At 45.0% G+C, this 20,221-nt stretch overlaps 1 protein-coding gene across 1 annotated transcript in view; it reads left to right on the top strand.

The window, feature by feature from the left end:
- The window catches only part of Cdkl4 (cyclin dependent kinase like 4), a 43,709-nt gene extending 24,030 nt beyond the window's left edge, over nt 1–19,679 (top strand). The window contains exons 5-10 of the mRNA XM_004627634.2: nt 1,467–1,557; nt 7,877–8,074; nt 9,848–9,930; nt 11,565–11,621; nt 15,874–16,008; nt 18,655–19,679. Coding sequence (XP_004627691.1) covers nt 1,467–1,557; nt 7,877–8,074; nt 9,848–9,930; nt 11,565–11,621; nt 15,874–16,008; nt 18,655–18,756 — 666 coding nt within the window. The 3' untranslated portion in view covers nt 18,757–19,679. The remainder of the gene's footprint in view (nt 1–1,466; nt 1,558–7,876; nt 8,075–9,847; nt 9,931–11,564; nt 11,622–15,873; nt 16,009–18,654) is intronic.
- The last annotated feature ends 542 nt before the right edge of the window (nt 19,680–20,221 follow it).

The following is a 20,221-nucleotide window of genomic DNA, read 5'->3' as shown; positions in this document are numbered from 1 at the left end:
ACTCTCCTAAAATCTTGTTTTGAGATTTTGTAAAATAAATAAATAAAATTTTAAAAAAATAAAAAAAAATCTGAGTTTCATAAGCATCTGATCAAAGTAAATACCAAAATGATTTTGTATTGTAGTCCAATGATGTGTTTTAAAACTAATACTTAATGCCTTAGGACCTTTACAAGGCCTAAAAACTTTCTTTTAACTGCTCATCAACAAATTATGCAACAGTTGACAATAATTGAGATGAGGAACTAGATTTTGTTCTGAGCCATTTTTTTTTAATTTAAAGTGAATTAAGGGTTTAGCCTTTTCCCTTATTAGATGGCTACTGTAGAACCAAAGAAACGATTTCAGAGTTGTCAGTTTGACAAAAAATATCTAGAGACTAGCAGTGTGGCAGAGAGGTGACAGAGGGTTATTGGGACCCTGAAGTCTGTAGACTCTCGGAGAACCCCTGAAGTCACAGCATCATTCTGCTGGGAAAATTCCAGTGTACTCTGCGAGTGCCAAGTTCGAGGAAGACCAGTAGCTTCTTCACCCACTTTCTTTTGGAGGTGGGTGGCAGGCCAAGTGGAAAGATACGGATCTGAGGACTGCACCCAGCATGCCCAAGACTCTCCTGGGTTGTTCCTGTCTTCTGCCATCGTTATTAACAGAGCCCCTTTTACACCTGAAAATGTCCTGATTTGGGTAACTAACATGGTCACCCTAATGAAAAGTAAATTTGGGTGTCTCTTATCATTTAAATTTTTTTTCTAATTTCTCATCTCTGCAGTATTCAGCCTGAACTATGATGTTTGAGTGGTGGCAGCTCGTATTAGAGATACAGAAAAGGGGCTGGGGAGATGGCTTAGTACAATAAGTGCTTGACTGGCAAGGGCAAGGGCCTGAGTTCAATCCCTGGTTCTGCCCAAAAAAAAAAAAAAGCGGGAGAGAGAGAGAGAGAGAGGAGAGAGAGAGAGAGAGAGAGAGAGAGAGAGAGAGAGAGAGAGAGAAAGTCTACTTTCACTCAGTGCTTTTTTGTTTTGTTTTGTTTTTATTTTGTTTTGTTTTTTCCTGTCTCAGCCTCCCCAGTGCTGGGATTACAGGCATGCACCACCATGCCGTTTCAGGCCAGCATGGCAGGCAGTACCAGGAATTGAACTCAAGTTCTTGCACTTGCCAGGCAGGCACTTAGACCTCAGAGTTATCTTCTTGGCCCTCACACAGAGTTTTACCATTGGAAAAAAAAAATACCTGTGTCATACTCCTTGCTCTGAAAAATCAAACAATTTTCATATATAACAATTTTAATCTCTTCAACAATGTAATATTTAGAGATTTTTTTCTTTTGTATATAAGATGTATAAGTCTCAATTTAACTTCTAGAAAAATGAAGAAAACCTGCTTTTCTATCATAAGCTATCATTTAAACTAGTAAGTTAAATTAGCTGTCATTTTGATGTCTCAGGAACATAAACATTATCTTACAGTGTATTCACAGAGATGTAAAACCTGAAAACATTCTAATAACTAAGCAAGGAATAATCAAGATCTGTGACTTCGGATTTGCTCGGATTCTGAGTAAGTAGCGCTCTTTTGTCTACCTTACCCAATCCAGATCATCATAAACTGACATCATGTAAATTCTTACTGGAGATATTGAATGCAAGCCAAGTGTTTTGTTGTTGTTACTCAAAAAATAAAAGCTTTTGTTAGTGTTTTAGGCAGCGCATTGGTTGACATTCCAACTCTATCCCCTTCAGCTAGAATTGATTGGATGACATCTTTAATGTGTTTCATTCTCTCCATAATAGTGGAAGGAATTTTAAGTGGAATAAATTTTAAGATGAGTTTCTATTCTTCATGCACTTATCAGCCAAAGTTTTTAAGAAAGAATAAGGCAAAATGGTTGGCAGTAAGCTACTAAACTGAAGGTGCCAACGGGCGCCTGGAGGGAGATATTAATGAGGGCTAGAGTCACTGAAAAAAAAAATCCATGGAGCTCCTGAGACTAGAAAAGTCAACTGAAAGCTAAGGAGAGAGTATTCAAGACAGTGCTAGGAAAAGGGAAATCATCCCAGACATAAACCAAAAGAAAAAGGAGACAAATCATTATTTCTCCCTCAGTGTAGAACTTTGCAGCAGGCAAAAATGTGTGCTTGCAATGTGGGAATGTACGCACTGAGAATGTTCCTGATGGGACCCCAAGATACGTGACCTGACGGTGTATTGAAAGCACTGGGGTAGAGGACCGTGAAGTCTTTGCGAGGCTGCTGTGCTTTGAGGACCCAATGGGATCCTGGTGTTGGTCGGTCCCTGTGTCTTGCGGCTGAAAGAGAATTAGAAGAACGCTAGAAAACCACTGACCTACGGGCTGTGTACACAGTACGTTCATGTCATGAAGCTTTCTTTAGGCAGCCATGAGAAATGATGCTTCAGTGGCGCTGGAAAATGCTCAAGGCGTGGTAAGTGGAACAAGAAAGCTAACACGGACACAATGATCTTAGCTGTAGGAGAAAAATGCACATTTACAGGAATATGCATGCTTGCCTTCCCTCTGAGTCTTTCTGTAGACACAGTCATCCTGTTAATGAAGCGCAGCAGACCCAAACTCAGTACGCCGCAAGTCATCGGGCTCAGAACTCTTGATTGTACGAGCGTGTGTGTCCCAAAGTATCAGCACGGTGAGCTTACAGCGGCAGTCCTGCGTGACGACAGCCCCTGATTGGTGGTCAGAAACCAAGCAGCAGTGTAAGACACTGCCAGTTCATTCACCCTGGCTGAAATCTCCCCAGCAGAGCCGAGGATGTAGCTCAGTGGCACAGCACCTGCCTGGCAAGCATGAGGTTATGAGTTAGATTCTAGTACTAGAAAAATAAAGTAAAATAAATTTAAAAAAATAAAATCTCCCCACTATATGAGCTGAGGCTCTGGTTATAGCACAAGCTGTTATAGTGCTGGCCTGGGTCATTGTTGTTCATTTATTCATTTATTTATTTATTTATTTTTGTATTTTAGGGAAGGGTCTACAGGATGTTCCGGGTCTCACTATGTAGATCAGACTCGTAGTGATTCTCCTGTTTTCAGCCCCCCAAATGCTGGGGTTACAAGCGTGTGTGCCACCATGCCCGGTCTCAGTCGCCATCTCAGCCCGCCCCAGGGTGGGGCCAGCACGGCAGGCCCAGGGATCGAACTCCTGGCCCCTGTACCTATATGCAGGCTCCCCCTTGCAAATGCACGCCTGGGCAATAGGGGGAGACCTCAGTGCTGGGATGAGGCAGCTAGACAAGGGCAAAGACTGGGGTGCAAGGTTGCAATGCAGAGTGACGTGGAAACCACCAACAGCAAAGAGAAGCTGGAGAAGGCAAGTGGGCACTCTGTACACCCTCAGGAACTAACTATGAAAATGGTTAAATTATTTTAAAAAACAGTCCCACGGGCTTCAGCCTGTGGCTTTGTGCATGGGCTGTATTTAACCTGGTTGCTCTTGGGCAGATAAGGGTACAAGAAGCCCCTGGAGCAGCCTGGCCTCATAGGCTAACATTTTCAAAGCAAGAAATCAAAGGAAAAAACATTTCAAGGTTGTTAATAAATTAATATAAAAGAGCTTATATAAATTAATAAAATACTAAAGTTCTGAGTAGAAAAATTAACAAGGTAGTAACAGACAATTCGCAAAAGGAAAAAAAGGCTGATAAATGTGAAATAATTTTTCTCCACACTGATATCAAAGAAATGCACCTTGAAATACTACCTTTCACTGTGTACCAAAAACTTTTCAGAGCGTCGTTTGAGCTGGGCATGGTGGCACGTGCCTGTAGTCCCAGAACTCTGGAGGCTAAGGAAAGGGAATTGCTGTGAGTTCAAGGCCAGCCCCAACTACAAAGTGACTTCAGGCTCAACCTGAACTGCATAGCAAGACCGTGCCTCAAAAAACCAAAACAAGGGGCTGGTGAGATGGCTCAGTGGTCTAAAGCACCTACTTAGAGCAAGCTAGCAAAGCACAGGGACCGCGGTTCAATCCCCCAGCACCACATGCCAGCCAGCCCTGCCCCCTGGTGGGCTGAGCTGCCCCCCACACACACACAAATAAAATTAAAAAAAGAAAAACCAGGGCTGGGGAGATGGCTCAGTGGTCTAAAGCACCTACTTAGAGCAAGCTAGCAAAGCACAGGGACCGCGGTTCGATCCCCCAGCACCACATGCCAGCCAGCCCCGCCTTGGCAGGGGCTGGGGTGGGCTGAGCTGGCCACACACATACACACACATACACAAATGAATAAATGTAAAAAAAAATAAAAATAAAAATAAAAAAGTTACTATTCTGTTGCTTTAAAAAAAGAAAAACCAAAACAAATATTGCCATTGGAATCTTAATTCCACTCTTAGGAATCTCTCTTATCCTGGAGATATCACCTGCTGACCCAATATAACATAATATTCATTGTAAAACTAACCAAGAAGAATTTAAGGAGACTTAAGGTTCTATCAATAAGAAAGTGGCTAAAGAACTTATCTCACTTAATACTACTTTTTTTTTTTTTTTTTTTAACTGGGCATCAAACTCAGGACCTCACACTTGTCAGACAGGTGCTGTGCCACTGAGCTATGTCCCCAGCCCAATGCTACATTTTAAATGATGTATTTTTAAAGAATCCTACTGATTCAAGAAAATGCTTCAACTCACACAATGTGGGGCTAAGTTAAAAAGAAGACAGAATTGTACCCAGAGAGATTGGTCCCTATCTTTGTTTCTTTTCTATCATTGCTGAGACAAAATATCTTGACAACCAAAGTTAAGGAAGAAAAGCTTTGTGTAGCTCATAGTTCTGGCTCGAAGGCAAGGTGGCATGGTAGAGGGGTTACCATTCATGATGGCAGAAGACAGCAAAAAAGAGCAAATAAGCAAAAGGGAGGAGCAAGCCTCTTTCCCTCCGTCCTGTGGCGGCTACCTGCCCTAGGGCGGGAGCGGCGCTCATGTGGCCAGTCCCAGCACTGGACAAGCCCTAGATTTAGCCACCTCCAGAAAGCCCATCCCCGTGACCGCTTGAAGCTGTGGCGGGGCGCGTCCAGTGACAAGCCATAACGGTCTCAATCATATGAGACTTTAGGGGTGCAATATTAATACCAGAGAGAAGAGAAATTCACCAAACGTTACTCCAGATTCTCTCTGAGTAGAGGGAGACTTTTTTACACTTTTTGTATTTTTCAAGTTTTCTGCAGTCAAAATGAATTATTTTTATAATTTCATAAATATGTTCATGCCTCTTGATTTAGTAATTCCATCATCGAATACATTCTAAAGAAATAATCCTAAATACAGAAAGAGTCTTGCACAGAGCTTTGGTGATGTTTATAATGACAGAGAATCAGAAAATTTGGGAATTGGCAGCCCCCTCCCCAGGGTGTGCTGAGACTGCCGGTGAGACTGGGTGTGCTGGCGGGCGCCTGTAATCCCAGCTCTTGGAAGGCTGTAAACAGGCGGATTACTACAAATCTGATCTAGTAGTGAGATCCTGAACACCCTGTAGACCCTTCCCTCAAGTACAAAAAAAAAAAAGAAAGAAAGAAAAAAAGAGAAAATTTGGGAAAGATAAAAGTAAATCATGACCTATACACTTAGTAAACTGTCAGGCAGCTGTTAAACCCAAGTTTATCATAATGTGGCAAATATATAGAATAGACAAAATTATGTAAGATAGGTAGGTAGATAATAGTCAAAAGTACTCAAAAAGTAATTGAGGGCCAGAAAGATGGCTCAGTGGACTAAGTGCCTGCTTAGACAAGCACAGGGACCCCCACATGCCCCAACGGCCCCGCCCCCAGGTTCGCTGAGCGTCCACCGAGACCAGGAATGGTGGTGCACACCTGTAATCCCAGTGCAGGGGAGGCTGAAAACAGGAGGCTCGTCCCAGCTGTATAGTGAGACACCATACCAAATACATTAAAAAAAAAAACTACTTGAGATATGTCACATGTACCATATCCCCACAAGGAATGTAATGCAAGCATATACTAATAAAAAAATAAAAACAGGAAAAGAATAAGATTTATATGAAATACATCAAAACATTAATACATAGTATATTTGAGTGGTAAAATTTGACTTTATTTTTCTTTTTTTCTGGGTATTCCATTGTCTACAATGACTATATATGGCTTTTAGAAAATGTTCCCCAAATGTCTAACAGGTAGTATAACCTATGAGCAGTTAGAATTGTCAGTAATTATTATTTTCTTTCTTATTCTCCATTTCCAAGTCTCCTAAGTAGTACTTAATTTCTATCATTTAAAGAAGTCAGCATGTTTTATAACTAAAATTAACAGCCTATAATCTTATGAAAGAGCAGTAAGTATTCTTTTCCTACTGCAAGTACCATTCTGTACGCAGAGCCGCAGGCCCTGGGTTCTGAGCTTCCTTCAGGCAGTCGCAGGCTGGCTGCCTAAGGCCCTCCTGACGAGCATGGCCCCAGACCTCACCTCTGTAGGACGAGCCAGCTTCCCAGGTTCTTCCTCCATGCATGTGTAGATTTCCACGGACTCAAATGAGACTCTTGCCCGTTAAAAGCCTGAGGGCTCTTCTTATCTACCTGCCTTCAGCCTCAAAGAAGAAAACTGGGGCTCCCAAACCTTCTGGGTCTTGTGGCAGCTGTGGATTGCTTACACACACACACACACACACACACACACACACACACCCGTGGGAGGCAGGTGCCTCAGGTAGTCTACCCCGGGCCAGTGGGGTGGGGCCGGCCCATAACACTGCACCTAGCTCTCTGCCACCTGCCTGTTCACACTACATGCGACTCACAATACAAGCAGTCAAACTAAGAGCTTTGTCACAATGGGCCATACAGAACAAATTTGGATAGAAAAGTGAGGTGCACACAGTTGGCCAGCACTGCCTTGGTTTCCTAGGCTGCCATAATAAAGTGTCAGAATCCTTGTGGCTTGAAGCAACAGAAGTTTGCTCTCTCATAGTTGTAGAGGCCAGAAATCAAAATAAAGGTGTTAGGAAGACCGTGCTCTTCCTGCCATCTCCAGGGGTCCTCCCAAGCCACCTCCTCCTGACAGTCATGGTGTACCTGGCCTTGCAAATGCTTCACTCGCGGATCTGCCTCTGACCCACCTGTTCTCCCTGTTGAGTCACTGTGTCCCTACATGGTTCTTGTAAGGACACTAGGCACTGAATTTATGACCTGCCCTGAATTTATGACCTTGTTATAAATCCATAACAGCTACAGAGACCCTATTTCCTTCTTTAAAAAATTGTGTTAGTGTACGTTTGCAGTAGGTAATGACTACATTTCTCATAGGGAGCTGGTGTGTGTAGGTAACATCTTAATTCTTTTTATGCCCTCTTCCTATTTGCAAATAAGGACACTTCTACAAGTACCACAAGTCGGGACTTCCAACTTGTCTTTTATTTTTGTTTTGTTTTGTTTTGGTTTTGGTTTTTGGTTTTTGGCAGAACTGGGGATTGAACTCAGGCCCTTGCACTTGCCAGGAAAGCATTTATTCCACTGAGCCATCTCCCCAGCCCCAACTTGTCTTTTAGGGGAGACACAATTTAACCCACAATAAGCACCATGCTGGTAATAATGGAGGAATGAGCACTAGTCGGTTGAGACTTGAGGTTACAGTACAGAATTTTTTATTTTGCCCTCTTGGGATGATACAGGTACTAGTTAGAGTGCTGGTGAAGGTTGAGTTTATTGTCTCAGAGCCTGCCGGGAGCAAGCTCAGTGTATGACCCGTAGGGCCTTGCTTCAGCTGTCAGCAGACAGTGCCTCCTGGAACGAGAGACCTGTCGGAAAGCCTGATCTGCTCTCTGGAGCTGGTCACAGTTCACAGCCCGGGAGATGGGGACTCGCTGACCCGCCTGATGATGCCTTTGCAGTTCCAGGAGATGCCTACACCGATTATGTGGCCACCAGGTGGTACCGAGCCCCTGAGCTTCTTGTGGGAGACACACAGTACGGCTCTTCAGTGGACGTCTGGGCAACTGGCTGCGTTTTTGCTGAACTTCTGACAGGCCAGCCACTCTGGCCAGGAAAATCAGATGTGGACCAACTTTATCTGATAATCAGAACACTGGGTATGAATTGCATTTTACAGTTCACAGAGTGGCTGACATATTAGAATAATAGTGTGTTACTGTACAGAAAGCAAGAGCTTTTGTGTTTCTCCAGAGTTCTATGCAGAAAGGTGGTAGGGTCTGTGTTGTAGCCAAAGCCCAGTCCGTCCTCAGTGTAGGAACTGTAATTCTTTTTTTTTTCTAAATTTTATTTATTTATGTGTGTGTGTGTGTGTGTGTGTGTGTGTGTGTGTCCAGCTCAGCCCACCAGGGGGCGGGGCTGGCTGGCATGTGGTGCTGGGGGATTGAACCGCGGTCCCTGTCCTTTGCTAAGCTTGTTCTAAGTAGGTGCTTTAGACCACTGAGCCATCTCACCAACCCCAGAACTGTAATTCTTATTAGCAACTGTTCAGATGCCAGTCCAAGGAAGTCAGGTAGCCATGGAGCAAACTATGTGTTTGCCTTCAGAATGGAATGAAATAGATACGAGTCAGCTGCCTCGAGTCTAAGCTGGGAGACACTGGATCAGTGCGAGTTCCATCCACTGGAAAAGAGGCTCCCCGTGTTCTCTGGAGCAGGGGTCAGCAGCTGTTCCCTGCCAAAGGCCAGATGCTAAGTGTTTTAGGTCTTGTAGGCTGTACGGTCTTGACCGCAGCGCCTCCACTCTGCTCTTGGAGCATGAAAGCAGCCGTGCACAATGTGCCCGTGAACCTTTATGGTTTTACATGGCACAGAATATTACTTTGACTTCTTTTAATCCACTTGAAAAGGTAAAAGCCATTCTCAGGCCTCAGGCTGTACCAAAATAGGCACGGGGTCAGCGTGGCTGGAGGCCCCTAGTTTGCAAACCCCTGTCCTAGAGCTTAAGAGTCTCCCCCCTCCTCCCTGCAAAAGTAGCTTCTACAACTTAAAATGTTAACATGCATTACTTGAATGGTACGGAGGAATTTGCAAATTGCTTTCATACACATTATCTTTTTCAAGCTTAAAAACTTGTTGAGGAAGTTATAGCATTTTAATAGCACCTGTTTTATAAATGAGAAAAAGTGAGGGGCAGACAGCTCCACAGCTGGCCCAAAGTTAAGCATCCGGTTCAGCGTAGAGGGCATGGAGCTCGGAGCCTGCTTTGGCGAGCTTCCGTGTGTGGCAGCACCCTAGGGGGTTGTCTGCTTCCCCTGGTCACGGGAGAACAGGACCCAAGTGTTAGCTGCAGCTTCACTCCAGCAGCCCGACCGAAAGAAGTGGTACTTCACACAAAGGATGGCTGCGCATTAATTCCTCCGCTCAGTTCCCCACGGATTCCAGCATTTTCTAGAAAATTCTGCACCATGAAAGCATGGGGCGGGGGTATCACTTCCACTGTACCCTAAGTGTGTAGTTTTTATTTCCTAAATACATTAGACAGACAATGCCCGGGCCTGAGCTTGCACCCTGTCTCTGTCACTTCATGGCCATGTCACCAAGCTTCTAGGCCACTCGAAGCCTTTTTCTTCCCTGATAGAGCAGAGATTAAAAACAGCAGTCTTTTGTGAGAGTAAATGAGTTTGTGTGTGTGAGGCCCTCAGAATTTTCTCACCTTGACTTTCCATAGAAGCCAAATGGCTAACAAAACCCACTGTAGCAAAAGAGCATCATATGGGAAAGTCGGCCGGCCTTACCTGAGCAGACAAGACTGCTAGGGACCCTTCCGCCTCACCAGCAAGGCGTGTTCCCTGCGGGTCTGCGCCTTGGCAGCTAACCACTGAGACACTTTCTACCAAATTTGTCATGAATTACGTGGCTTGTATTTCACAGGAAAACTAATCCCAAGACATCAGTCTATCTTTAAAAGTAACCAGTTTTTCCACGGCATCAGCATACCTGAACCTGAAGTCATGGTGAGCTACTCTGATTTGGGGCATCTTATTATTTGCTACTTTCTTTAAACAGGTAGTTGTTTCCTTTGATGAAATACCTCTTGTGTGTGTGGCAGTGGGAATCAAACTCAGAACCTTATGCTTGCTGGGCTGCCACTTTTATTGCTATCTCCCCGGCCCTGTTTATTTTTAGTTGTGCTTTTGGTATCTGTTTTCCGTTTCTTTGATCTTTGATTCTTTTTTTTTTTTTTTTTGGCGGAACCGGGGATTGAACTCAGGCCCTCGCGCTTGCCAGACAAGTGCTTATTCTACTAAGCCATCTCCCTGGCCCCCGTGATCTTCGGATCAAAGAAATGATACTGAAAATGTGTAAGACCAGCACAGGAAAATCAGATAGTCCCAGCTGCTTAACAGGCTGAGGAAAGGCGTTCAGTTGAACCAACGAGTTTAAGACCAACCTGGGATGCACAGTGAGGAAAAAATTCAAAAAGCCACCCAGACCCTGATTTAAAGGTTTACCTGTCCTGTCTATTCAAAGGTTGATGTTAAATTAAAATTGAAAATATGAAGCCAGGCATGGTGGTGCACACCTGTAATCCCAGGACTCAGGAGGCTGAGGCAGGAAAATCGCCACCAGTTTGAGGCCAACCTGGGCTATACTGTGAGTTCAAGACCAACCTGAATTACATAGAGAGATCCTATCTCAAAAAAAGAAAAGTGGTGGGTTTTTTTTTTTGTTTTGTTTTGCTTTTAACATTGAAAGTATATTTACTGTCTTAAGTACACCTTGATCCTTTTGGCCAAAGCACTAAGGTAACCTTTCCCTGAAACAATCATTTTACATATTTATACTCATCTACTTTATTTTTTTATGTTTATTTATTTTTTTCTTTGGCAGAACCAGGGATTGAACTCAGGCCCTTGCGCTTGCCACACAAGCGCTTATTCTACTGAGCCATCTCCCTGGCCCCCATCTACTTTATTCTGAAGATAGACATTATCTTGTTTTTCAGCTTAAGAAACAAATCTCAAATCAATTTTTAAAACTTTGTTTTATAACTTTATAAATCAGGCACTAGTGAAATGATGTCACTTTAGGTGGCACTTGTGTAAATAGATCAGGCACAAATATCATAGAGTACTGTAGTAGGACCTCAGAGAGGTTTGTCCAAAGCTTCCCCATCCTGTTCTCACCCAGAACCACCAGCATGCATTGCAAGACATATTTTATTTATTCATTCATTTATTTATCTGGTACAGGGTCTCACTATGCAATTCTGACTCAGAGTGATTCTCCTGCCTCAGCCTCCCTAGCACTGAGATTACAGGTATGCACCACTACACCCACTTCTGGGGCCAGTGCAGCACGCAGTACCAGGGATCAAACCTTGGTCCTTGCACTTGCCAGGCAGGCACTTAGAGCTTAAACTGCCGAGCTATCTCACCAGCCAAGACACCTTGAAATTAAGAAAATAACTCCAGTTTTATGTCTCTTAGACACTTACACTATAGTATATTCAACTGTAATAAAAACTTGATTTTTAACAAGCTTTAGAAGGAATTCTCTAACTACTGAAGAGTGTTTGTCCAGTGTTGTGGTCAGCATGTACAAAATGGATTTCTTTGTTATAAAACATGACTATTCTGTTTTCTAGGAAACTCTTGAGGAAAAGTTCTCAGATGCTCACCCCGAGGCTCTGAATTTCATGAAGGTACTTAAGGACTTAGCATAACTATTATCACATGCAAATTGCAATGACTGAAACTGGTTGTCCTGGGAGGGGTCGACAGTGGGGCAAATAATGCCACAGTAGTTACTACAAATGACAAGGAACGATAAAATAATTACAGCTAAGGCAAGTTTAAGCATAACTGTTGGGACACATCCACCAGAAGAGCCGGCCACGTCAGAGTTATGCAGACACCAAACCTACCTCATACACTAGGCTCAAAGACACAGAGGCAAGTAAAGGTCATACTTTAATAGAGCCAGAAGAAACTTAGCAATCCATGCTTGACAAACAAGCCACACAAGAAATTGTGACCCTTCCACCCGCGGTGGATGCCAGAAGGCCCCTGCGGGATGGATATGAGGACTCCAGAGAAGGTGTCAATTAATTTCCACACATAGCTGTGATTTCCAGATGTGCATGCTCATCAGAATGACCTGGGGGCTTTTGAAAAATACAGATATAGATCCCAGTGCCTCACCTTAGATTTGTAGAAGAATGCTTACGGGCAGGACCCTAGAGTTGGTATGCAGGCATCCCCCAGATGACTACGGAGTCAGTTTGAGACTCATCTGCTTAAGCAATGGGGCCATTTGGATGACCCAGAGTCACCTGTGTAGACCAGCATTGGTCCTAGTTGTGGGTCCGTGCCGTGGTGCTATCCCGGGTGCTAGATTGCTTCAGCTGGGGAGTCCTACTGAGATTCAGAGCCTGGAAGCTCTGTGCCGGCAGACTGCTGTCCCTGGTGCCCTCACCACTGCCCCACCCGACCTCAGCCACTAGGGACCCTTCCTTAATGTTCATAGCCGGCTTCGCTCAGCGTATCAAGCTCCTACCTTCCTGCCTTGGCTCTTGATGCACGCTTCTGACCCACCAGCAATTTAGTTCCCCCCTCCAGAGAAAAAGGGCCAGGCGCTGCAAGACCTGCCCATTCTCAGGTGGAAGCCTGAGGATCCTGAAAACCCCCTGAAGGTAACTGCAGTGTGAGACACTCCAAGGTGCAGGACAGGTGCCGTCTTCCTCCCCAAAGGTTACGCACCCTGATGGCCCAAGATTCTAGATGAAACTGGACTTGCTACTCCACTCTTTCCTTAGACCCATAAGTACAGGCCATGGAGTTGAGACTTTTCCACGTGATCAAGGACTCCACTATTCCAAGGCCCTGACCTGTCTTCCTAGATTCCTGCCCAGGCCAGATAAAAAAGAAGAGTAAGCCATATATAATGCCAAATAAATTTCGGCTACCATAGCAGGTAGTTAGCACATGGGACTAGGTCATAACCTGTGCAGGTGTAGTGTGGGCCAGTGACAGTGCTGATGGTGGTGGTGGTGGTGGTGGTGGTGGTGGTGGTGGTGGTGGTAGTGGTGGGCAGCAGCCAATCTATGCTCAGGGCCTTTGCGTTCCTTTCACTGGGTTTAAAACAAGACCATGAGCACTGTCTCCATTATTTCTTTGTCCCCATCTTGCCACATGACCACTTCAGTCTTATCACACCAGAATAAGACAGTAGATAATCCAAAGAGGTCCTGGAGGGCTTTCTGCCAAATTTAAAAAGGATCAACTGGTTTTCTTTGATTGAGAGAAGGATCCTGTTTTGGATTTTGCAGTTCCAGTTTCTGACATCCCCTCTACAGGGCCTTGCCCAGATTGCAAGTGCGTCCAAGGGCACCTCTGAGAAGGCATCCACTTCTTAGTTATAGAAAACTGTTAATCCAGGCAAGGCAGACTCCGGAACACCCACTCCACCCAGTCCATGTCCGCGGTCCCAAAACTAATCAAGAGGAAAGTTGTTCTAGGCTAGCTCCCAAAGCAGCTCAACCATAGCAGCCTCTGAGCTAAAGATGCTCTTTGAAATTAAAAAAAAAAAAAAAAAAAAAAAACTTGGCGTAGATATATTGGGAACTCACTTTGAAGGTAAAGAACAGTGTGTTCATTTTCTAAAAAAAAAAAAAAAAAACCTCATAGACATTCAATGATAGACTAGATTTTGATAGACTGAAAGCCCACAGAGGACTGTGAATGACTTCAAGATACATTTGAAAGAAAAACTGACAGGGTTGAATTGTGATGTTTCTGTGGGGAGGTAAAGTGGAGCAGTGGCTGGCGGTGGGTCCCTGCTTTCTCTGAAGATGGTGGCAAGGATGTTTACTTGCCTCTTCTAGCTCCTGCGAGTCCCACATGTTCTGCGGCTGGTAATGGCATCACTGGCCCTCCCCACCACCTCTGTCCTTGGGTGGCATTCTCTGTGGGTCTGTGCTGACGATGTCTATGTTCTTACGGAACATCAGTCCTGACTGAGTCAGAGGGGCTGCCCTACTCCATTATGACCTCATTTTAATTAATTTCATTAACCTCAGCTTAACTCGCACAGATCTTATTTTCAAGTAAGGTCCATTCTGCAGCACTGAGAGTTACACGTTCAGTGCAAGACACAGCCCAACCCATAACCACTCCCTCACGACTTAAGAAGAGCCAGTAAAGAGGCATTTCTATATACAGGTCTGGATCTCAGTGATGGGTGGAAGTAAATCTGTAGATGGGGGAAATCCTGGCAGTCCCTGATGGTTGACTCCGTGGGCACCCAAGAGAACAGAAGAAGCCAAGGACAGCTGGGATTGAACCTGGAGGAATTCCGTGCAGTCATTGTGGAGATCATAAACTAGCAAAGGCTGGTGTGAAAAGAGTGGTCAGAAGGCAGGAGAAAGCAAAGTGAGACAACAGAGAAGACAAAGAGAATGTTCAAGAAGGAGCCCCCCGCCCCCCACCCCCGCAATAGTGTCTACTACCTCTCAGACCAGAACTCAACACACCTATTGAGTTAATGCTAGCGTGGACTTCCTAGGCATTGTTAACTAGAATCACTTACATGGAATGGTGAAGTCAAAAGCCAGGAAGTGATAAGCAGAGTATACCACAGTTTATATTCAGAATAGTCTTCCTGAATCATGGGGTAACACACAGCTGTAAGCCCAGCATTCGAGAGGCTGAGAGAGGAGGATTGTTAGGGGTTCAAGGCCAGCCTGAATTACATAGTGAGACCCTGTCCCTAAAAGCCAATCAAACAAAAACAGCCTGTCCTGACAGCGTGGAGGTTTGAGGAGACTGCCTCCAGGTAGCAGCTGGACTTGATCCCTGGAGCATGGTTAATTAGGGGGCGATCTGCTTGAACAGAGTGTAGCCGTGAGGGCTCAGGTAAGTGGTTATGCTAAGCAGGACTGTTCTGGAGGAGCGGGACTAATCAGGTATTGCCCCAGGGGGTAGGAGACATGCTTCACATTTTCTGGAATCTCAGTGACTGGCGTATGCTGGGGTAAGGAGCAGCCCCTGAGCTGGGGTGGCCTCAGGCAGTGTGGTTATCTACACACCTGAATTCCTCAGGACAAAGTCTCTGGTGCCAGAGGACCATGTTTCTTACCAGACACAGGCAAGAGACTTCAGGTCACTTACTGCTGTGTTTCACGGCACAACCTCATCAGTTCTTTCTGGATTGCCATTTGTCGGTTCCCCTTGAGAAAAGTTTGCACTGTCTGGCCAGAGTATCAGGGCTTCTTGGAGAAACCTCTCTGTGTCGGGACTGCCTCCAGCCCCTCTGTGTCACTGTACTCCCTTCCCACAGATAGACCTTAAAGTCTTCTTCTGACCACCTCGAGTTTAAAGGGTCGTGACAGCACATCTTCTTTGCGTCTAGGTACTGCTTGTCGATGAAAATGCGTCCCCCTTCTCTCCATGTTGGATTCTTTCTCATAGCCGAGGTTCCCATTTCCTCAGCATCGCCTCACACAGGGGTCCCCAGCCGCAGCAGCATGAGGCACTCACCACCACCCCAGGGCTTGGGAAGCGCGAGTGGCTGGGCGCAGTCCCCTTGCGCCTGGTTGAGCACTCAGGTGTCGGCTAGGAAGCTGAAACTCGCACTTGAGGGCCAGCACACAGGAAACCCGGATGTACCAGGACTGCTGGTCCTGGGACAACACTCTAAGGACTCCTGCTTATGGTTTGCTATCAGTTGTGATGGAAGTCACCCGATACTCAGGTGACCCTTCGGGGACAGGGAGCATCCACACAGCCACACACAAGGGACTGATGTGGTGGACAAGGCAGCAGTGAGCTCCGATCAGAGATGCACTTGAGTTTTTAAGCTCCTAGTTGCCCTACCAGGTTATTTTCTGGAAGTTCGGGCACAGTAACAGGGTAAGCCCTTTCGCTTCATGTGCCTTGCTTTTCTCTTCTTCCAAGGGGTGTCTGAAGATGAACCCGGACGACAGGTTCACCTGCGCTCAGCTCCTGGACAGCCCCTACTTCAATTCTTTTCGAGAGGATCAAGTGAAAAGAAAAGCACGCAATGAAGGGAAAAGCCGAAGGCGTCAGCAGGTACTTCAGTTTGAAAGTTAGAGCACCATATACTTTTTTGTAGTTTTCTGACTTTCAGAGTGACTAGGGAGACACCAACACCTTTTCTGGTTTAGGTGCATTTATTTATCTTAATAAATATTAATAAATATTGGTGATTGATGTCATAAAACCTAGAACTACAGAAATCTTATTCCACAATTTTTTTTTTTTTTTTGAGGCAAGGACTCGCCCCATTGCCCAGGCTGCTTTGCAGTTCCTGAGTCCAAGTGATCCTCCTGCCTCAGCCTCTGGAGTAGCTAGAGTCCAGGTGTGCGCCACTGCACCCGGTCTGCACATTGAATCAAAATGATCCGTAACTTCCTGGAGGAGAAACGCTCATTATAGCAGGACCCTTTACCAGCATGATCGCAGTTCCTTTCTGTAGTTGCTAGCTGCACGACTCCTCTTTCACACATGCTGACGGCTCACTTCGCCTCTCCGGAGCTTTTCCTCAGAACTAAGAGCAAGCTGGGGGTGTAGCTCAGTGGTGGAGTACCAGGCTCGTGTGCACAAGGCCCTGAGTTCAGTCCCTGGTACCACAAAACAAAAGGCTCTGCCAGACACAACAGAGAAAATCAGTTACTTGGGAACCAGATCTTCTCTTCAAATAAGCCAATATTTTTTTTTATTAATACCAGAGATCGAGCTCAGGAACTTATGCTTGCCAGGCAGGCACTTATGAAAATGGGCCAATATTGTGGAAGAAAGAAGGGACTGTTGTGACAGGCATCAGTTCTACAGTTCTTAGGCGACTGCCCACTTGCTTTCAGAAAACTGAAGTGCCCCCATGAACTTTATGGAAATAGGTTCGTCTTCTTTTGGTTTCCCCTCACTTTTTAAACTCCCAGAACCAAAACCAATATCTGCCTTATAGAAGGCACTTAATAAATGGTATTCAAGTATGTAAATAGGTGAACAGTGTATATTAATAAATCAAGAGGGTAATGTTCAATTTGCCATAGACTGACTCTCCTTAATCTTCCACCTTTGATCTAAGTTTTAGTCATGTAGCTTCTCATTAGTACATCTTTGTACAGGAGGAAAAAAAAGTAAAAGAATCATTAGTTTAATGATTAAACTAGCAATTTGTTCGGGACAAAGATCCAACTAAATCCATAAAATGAAATGTTCAATTATTTGGTGTCTTGGGAATCTCCGCAAATCACAAGTATTACTACACAGACCATTTTACCCTTCACTTTTAATCTTTTGGAAGTCAATCCCAGTGCCGCGTCTACTTAAGGTGCTTAGGACTTATTTCTGTAACTCTGTAGCAACAATCTGAAGATACAGCATGAATTGTATGTACAAGATCTTTGCCCCCTTAAGACCATCCCACTTGTTCTCTGCAACTGGCCTGGGAGGGACAAGCGTGTCACCCCCCAGCCTGCCCCTTGGTCCCTCTGATTCATTTTCTCCTTGGGGATCTGCCATGGCCCTGTCCTTGAGGAGACTGAAGAAGCTGCTCTCCGCTCTCCCTTTGAGGTCCGGAGCACAGCAGTGCCACCCAGGACAAGGCCTCCCAACGCCCCAGGGAGCGCAGAAGGAAGAGACTCAGGAGCAGCATGCACCCATAATCTCACTTACAAAGGCGCTGTCGCGCTCTCTGTCCCCAGGGAATGCAGCCTGCCTATTTGCCAGGGAGGGTGCATGACACCACATCCAAACGCCACACTCAGCCAGCGCCCTCTGCCAGAGAAGTCCCCGAGAGGTCAAGGCCAAGAGAAGGACAAAGATACCTCTCAGAAAAGTCTTTACTTTTCTTTCTGAGGACATTCCTAGAAATTTTACCATATCAGGAAACTGAGAGTTACACAAAGATGTGGTTTTACTTTCGAGTCCAGATCTCTCCCGAGCTCCCAGCTTCTTGGTCTGAGTGTGATCACCAGCTTCCTAAGATTAAAGAGTGTCTATGTGACAGTGAAGAAACCTGAAGCCTTTGCTGGTCCACAGCTATCTCCGCTTTTAAAAGCCTGAGATGAGGGCTGGGGAGATAACTGGTGGTCTAGGCACCTGCCCGGCAATGGCAAGGTCCAGAGATCAACCCCTGGTACCACATACTGAGCTGGCCCTGGAACCCCAGGCATGCCATGCTGACCCCTGAAGTCAGGCATGGTGGCGCGTACCTGTAATCCCAGCACTGCATAGCAAGACCCTGTATCAAATAAATAAAGGAACAAAAGATTTTATAAAATCCTGAGATGAGTGAGCCAGGGAGGTACCTCAGTGGCATAACCACTTGCCTGGCAAGTGCAAGGTTCTGAGTTCAATCCCCAGTACAGAGAGAGAGAGAGAGAGAGAGAGAGAGAGAGAGAGAGAGAGAGAGAGATGGGTAGAATATTGACTCCTGGAATTATTGTTTAATAGCTGGTAGAAATCTGTCTTTCAGTTATTGATTAGATACCTACAAATAGGTATATTGAAATAAACAATAGTATATGCACAAGAACCTTATAATAACTTATAGAACCATCAGAGGAGCACAATTTTTGGAAAGGGAACCAAGCATAATTTTTAAATTGATGCTAACATCTTTGTACTGTGTATCCTTTTTGTGTTGCCATCTTTAATTCAAACTGAACCTATAAGAATTGTTTTCTTATTTTTGTCTTGTCCTGCTATTAGAATCAACTGTTGCCTCTCCTACCGGGAAGCCACATCTCCCCCACACCTGATGGAAGAAAACAAGTCCTCCAGTTAAAATTTGATCATTTTCCAAACATTTAGGAAAATGTTCTTTCAAGTGTGAAGTAACTTAATATGTACATATTTTTGTACAAGCAAGATAGGAATTCAGTGTTTCAAATGCAAATGAGCCATATGAAAATTAAGATGCCTTCTACAACTGTCTTGCTCAGATCATTGCGGATTCCTTTCCCTGCCCTTTTTACATGCCAACTTTATCTTTTAGAACATTTTCTTTAAATGTTGTAAGGCCTGAAACAGCACATACGGAGAGAACATTTTCAATATCATCCCAGAAGATCCTTCTTCAACAACTCATGTTGAGAATTTGTGGGCTCATAATGTGATGTATGAAGAGATTTCCATGTGTCCTCTTGCTTCAGCTGACCCCAGAATACCTTAAAGCAATACCAGATCTCCAGACTAGCCGTTGTTCGTGTCAGGAATTACAGTGTGTTCCTGTATTTTAATTCACTCTCATTGGAACCAGGACAATGCCAGTAGTTGGGCAATGCCTGTAGTTTGTTGTGTGTGTTTGTATTAGCATAGGAAGCGAACGCTGAAAGCTTGATTCTTAGGCAGACTCAACCATCTCTACTTCATGAGACACTGAGGATTCGATTTTTAAGGCTAGCTAGAGAAAATTCCATGCAAAATGCATACATAGCAAATGGCGGGGAGATGGAAAGCACCCACATCCTCGTGACAAGAGTGCTGCGCACTGGCCGGCTCCAGTCCGCGGTGGCGCCGTTTCTTTCTCTCCTGGCTGGATCATCTCCATCCCCTTGGGCGCGTGCTGTGTCATCGCCAGCGCTTTCTTCCAAGCATTGGCAGCGCGGTGCTCTGGTGTGTGCAGCCTTAATCTAGCAAGTACAGCAGAGTCAACTTGAATATGTAAGTGCTTACAGGAGCGGGTCAAGACTGTCATTCAGTTAATGTCATTTTGTGTTTCTTTCCAAAAAAAATGAAGCAAACACCTCAATAAGTAAACAGGAATTCTGCTGTAATACTTTCCCAAGTAAGCCATCCCCCCCACAGCACACACACACACACACACACACACACACAGCACACAATATATAATTATAAAATCTGAACTGCCACAACAGGTGCTTTTTTGTCCTGGACATGTAAACGTGAAGCAGAACAGCTGAACACGTCTTTGGTTTGCTAACAAGGCGCTCGTGTGAACTCGTGGTACGAGGCTGTGTACCACCGTCCAGAAAAAGGCACAGAAAGGGGATGTGCCCGTCAGTAAGCACTGAGGAGTGCGTCACCAGCCCTGCTCTGCTCCCAGCCTGGCATGCATGCTCAGATCCTGTCAAATTTTGCTAATAAACACCATTCCCAAAACCCTTTGTATCTGGTAATCAGAGTTCACTGTGTAGTGTTTAAGAAAACAATGACACACTGTTTATATCCAAAAGTCTGCTGGCATTTATAAACATGATTGTGGGAGTCAGGTGGTGCACTCCCGTAATCCCAGCACTTGGGAGGCTGAGGCAGG

Source organism: Octodon degus, unplaced genomic scaffold (genome assembly GCF_000260255.1).
Source record: "Octodon degus isolate 3935 unplaced genomic scaffold, OctDeg1.0 scaffold00020, whole genome shotgun sequence".
In the NCBI taxonomy this organism is placed as follows: domain Eukaryota; kingdom Metazoa; phylum Chordata; class Mammalia; order Rodentia; family Octodontidae; genus Octodon; species Octodon degus.
This window is presented reverse-complemented; position numbering and strand designations above follow the sequence as displayed.